At 33.8% G+C, this 4,343-nt stretch overlaps 1 protein-coding gene across 1 annotated transcript; it reads left to right on the top strand.

The window, feature by feature from the left end:
* Positions 1–677: 677 nt before the first annotated feature.
* GPER1 (G protein-coupled estrogen receptor 1) lies at positions 678–3,593 on the top strand. Its single transcript, XM_010176189.1, has 2 exons — positions 678–701; positions 2,058–3,593. The coding sequence occupies exon 2, from the start codon at positions 2,487–2,489 to the stop codon at positions 3,558–3,560; it is 1,074 nt and encodes a 357-aa protein (XP_010174491.1). The 5' UTR covers positions 678–701; positions 2,058–2,486; the 3' UTR covers positions 3,561–3,593.
* Positions 3,594–4,343: the final 750 nt, after the last annotated feature.

The following is a 4,343-nucleotide window of genomic DNA, read 5'->3' on the forward strand; positions in this document are numbered from 1 at the left end:
GGAAAATTGAAATTTATATTATCAGTTTAGCAAAAGACCCTTCTCAGTTGCTAGATTTCTCTCAATCAAATATTTCTCTTTAGATTGTCCAGAAGCTTTTAAAAAAATACCATGTATAACAGTAATTATTGCTTTAAATCTAAGTCAGATATGCTTAGTTACAATTTGCAAATAAATCTCTTAATTATTGATCAGCTGAGCTGTAGGTTTGAATGGACTGTATAATTTGATAGAATGCTAAAGGCAGAAAGGAGGCTGAAATGAACATTAGGCAAAATAAAATGGACAAATATGAGAGAAAAGATGCTTGGCTAGTTCCAGTAAAAAAGAAACCAGCAGAAACAGGGTTAATTCTAGCCTTATAAGGCTGTTCAGCAGCTCTTCAACTGCACACAAATTAGAACAACCCTGGGAATCTATAAAGCTTGTTTTATTGCCAAGGACGTGCAGGCAAGATCTGCATTTTGCTGTTGTAAACCATCCTTTATTTAAGACTTTTTAAAAGAGAACAGACTTTTATATGATTTTTTTTTTACTGCCGAATCGTCAACAGGTGGCATTGACTGCAGCTTTGCACAACTAAATCCAAGTTTTTACTGACAGACAGTCGGAGTTGACACATCCATTAAAGCGTGTACCTGAGCAAGAACCAGCCTTCTGTCGTGTGGAGGAAAAATCAGCTCTGGAGAAATGGAATTAAGGTAAAATAAAGTGTTTTGCAGTACATGGTTACCTGTAATGCTAGTAATTGCTTGGGGTTTTGGTGGCCTTTCAGATGTAATTAAAAATCTGACCACAGACTGACCTTTTAAAATCAATTGTTTAGACTGTTAACTTATCTTTTATTGTATTTAAAGCAGTTTTACTGCCTTATCAAAAATAACAGCACGTTACATAAAAGACGACAGTTCGTGTCTGACTTCCATAGCTGCTTAAAACAAACACCGAACCTTCTTCAAATAAGTGTAATTTCATATGGATATTTCAGCATAAAGATTTACATTATGAAAATGCTTCAAAACATAGCAACAGTTACTGCGTACTTATGCCTATTTCATTAAGAAATAAAAGCTTTGGAACAGATATCTTTCTTTAAGTATCTGCTAGCTAATTCTGATACCTTGAATACATTTATGCAAACTTGGAGCTATATTTCTGACTGAAAATATTCTAACACTCCTACTCCATTAGTGGTCTGCTCCTTTTTCTCCCCCAGACTGTACATCAGCAGGATTTAAGTCATTAAAATGTGGAAATACACATTAATTTTACTAGTAAACAATTTAACCTTTTTAATATGTTTTAGTGTAATTAAAATCAAGGTTTTGGAAGTAAGATGAAGATTAAAGCGATATAAAATATTTTAAATTTAACACAAAATACCCTGGGTTATAATTTTCTTGCTGTTTTATTTGCCTGGGGTGTCTTTTGTTTGGTTGTTTTGTTTTTTTTTTCTTTTAAATAAACTTCTAGCAATACTTCAACTTCATAGCATTCAACAGTAAACAAATCAGATAACTGTTATTTTCCATTCCTATCCGGAAGTCAGTGCAACATAATTAATCACAAAGAAAAGCAAATTGAGTATAATAACGTTGGTGTAAATCAATATGCTGCTCGTATTACCTTCATTTCTAAAATTTGCTTTCTCCTTCCCACTGAAAGCAGAAGGAACCAACTGCTTTTCATCTACATTGCCTTCTCAGCCACAGAATCTGCTACTTAATAGCCTTACGAGCTGATAATGAAATAAATATATATTTTTTAATATATATATCCATTAAAAAAAAAGTTTTTCTTCAGTAGGCTAAACTTACTCATCTGATTTTCTATATTTCTGCATTTTCCAATACTGGATCCCTGAGGAGTACATAAAATTTTAACAGATCTGCCCTCACAATATATTATCATCTATAACGAATTTAAATTCTTTTTACTGAACCTTTGTAAATATGTTTCCTACAGCCTCAGCTGTGTGTGTTAAGTTAGCAGAAGCATACGGTATGTGGTACCATGCTGGAGTATGAGATTAATCATTTTCCATTTGCAAATTGCAGGTCCAAGGATGTTGATTGATTATTAAAAGAAAACAAATGGAGCTAAAATTCTGCTACCTTCCAGCCTGCATGAAGAAACTCTGTTGATGAAAAGCTTTCATTAAAGAGATCCCAGTACCATAATGGTAAAAAGATTCCTACATGATCTTAAGGCATACAGGAACTGCAAATACTGTCATTTGCAATGTATAAGTGTCCTGTAAAAATTTTTAAGAAATTTACTATTTGTACTGTTACCTTTCAGTCAGTTGTAAGTCTAATTGATTTGACTTCTAAAGAATTTTAATTTCCAATACAAAAGTGTACATCTTTTTCCATTCCAATCAAAATGCTTACTATAAGCTTATTTGAAAACAAACTAAAATCTGGTTTTTTTGGCATTACCACCAACCTGTGAGTACTAATATCTTTTCTGCAGATATTTTAACCATGGAAACTTATTCTGCCTCAATATCACCTGTCATATGTAACAGCACAACTTTTAACCTAAATGGATCACATTTGTGTAACGAAAGCATATCTTCTAGATTAGCTGATAAATCAGAACACCAACAATATGTTATTGGTCTGTTCTTATCATGTCTTTACACAGTATTTCTTTTTCCTATTGGTTTTGTAGGAAACATTCTGATACTGGTTGTCAACATAAGCTTTCGTGAAAAAATGACTATTCCAGACCTTTACTTCATAAATCTTGCAGTAGCTGATCTCATTTTAGTTGCCGATTCTCTTATTGAGGTTTTTAATCTTGATGAAAAGTATTATGATATCACTATTATTTGTACCTTTATGTCTTTGTTCCTTCAGATCAACATGTATAGCAGCATTTTCTTTCTGACATGGATGAGTTTTGACAGATACATAGCACTGGCAAAAGTAATGAGGTCCAACATATTTCGCACTATGCAACACGCTAGATTAAGCTGTGGTCTCATATGGATGGCGTCTATTTCTGCAGCACTAGTTCCATTTACAGCTGTGCATTTACAACACACCGGAGAGGTCTATTTTTGTTTTGCAGATGTAAAAGAAATCCAGTGGCTAGAAATAACCTTGGGGTTTATTATCCCCTTTGTGATCATCGGTCTTTGTTACTCGTTAATTGTTAGAGTTCTTATAAAAGCACACAAGCATAGGAGTCTTCGTCTGCGGCGACAAAAGGCTCTTCGAATGATTTTTGTTGTTGTCTTGGTTTTCTTTATCTGCTGGCTACCTGAAAATGTCTTCATTAGTGTTCAACTTCTTCAGAAGAAAAGCGAACCTGGCTCTTCAAGCAGCCCATCCTTCAGACACGATTATCCTCTAACAGGCCACATTGTGAACCTAGCAGCTTTTTCTAATAGCTGTTTGAACCCCTTAATTTACAGTTTTCTAGGGGAAACCTTCAGAGACAAACTGCGACTGTACATTGAACAGAAAACAAAAATGTCAACATTACATCGCTTCTGTCAGGCTGCCTTAACATCTGTCATTCCTGACAGTAACGAGCAATCAGAAGTCTGATTTAGTAGTGGCTGTATAAAACATGACTGTGAAGTTGTGCAAATAGTGAACAAAATGCTTGCTACTAACAGAAAAACGTGCATTTGTGTGTGTGTGTAAATATATATATATATAGAAAGAGAGAGTATTGCTCTAGTAAATATTGAAGGTTTATATTCAAAATGTTTTTATGACAAGACTTTAACGTAGAAGAATGTGTTTTAGTCAGATTTGTATTTAATTACGAACAGGATTATTAAAAGCTGAGCACCTGAAGGAGCTTTATTTTGTATTATACATGTATGAATGACAATATAGAAGAAAATCTTATCAAGCTAGGAAGACTCTAGATGTAACCTGATTATCAAAGATGCTACTTTGCTGGTATATATAAGGTACTTCCACTGAAATAATGAAGTTGCCCTAACAGTGGGGAAAAATCATTACAACATATTGATGTGGAGATGCAGAAAACATTGATTTTTTTCACCCAAATACATTAAGACAAATGACTTTGCTTAGAAGAACCACATGGTACTACCATCACTGTATTCTAGCATGTCTTCCATGATTAACTTTTTTTAATCTTAATATAATCTAGTACGTGGTGGTGAATTTTTGTCTCATAAATGTAATCTACTGTTTACTTGATCAAAACTGAAATAGTCTGTGACTGTATTGCTCATCTCAAAGAACTTCAGGGAAGCAAAATGTAATGCTTCATTCTGTCTTCTAAGGATTGCCCAAGACAATCTTTCCCAGTACAGACTTAATAGGTCTTTTGTCAAAAATGTCAGTGCCCAT

Source organism: Antrostomus carolinensis, unplaced genomic scaffold (assembly GCF_000700745.2).
Source record: "Antrostomus carolinensis isolate BGI_N321 unplaced genomic scaffold, ASM70074v2 scaffold7339, whole genome shotgun sequence".
Lineage (NCBI taxonomy): Eukaryota > Metazoa > Chordata > Aves > Caprimulgiformes > Caprimulgidae > Antrostomus > Antrostomus carolinensis.

What these genes read in the sequence shown, in the direction of transcription:
- GPER1 (XM_010176189.1), top strand. Translation starts at nt 2,487, where the DNA reads ATGGAAACTTATTCTGCCTCAATATCACCTGTCATATGTAACAGCACA.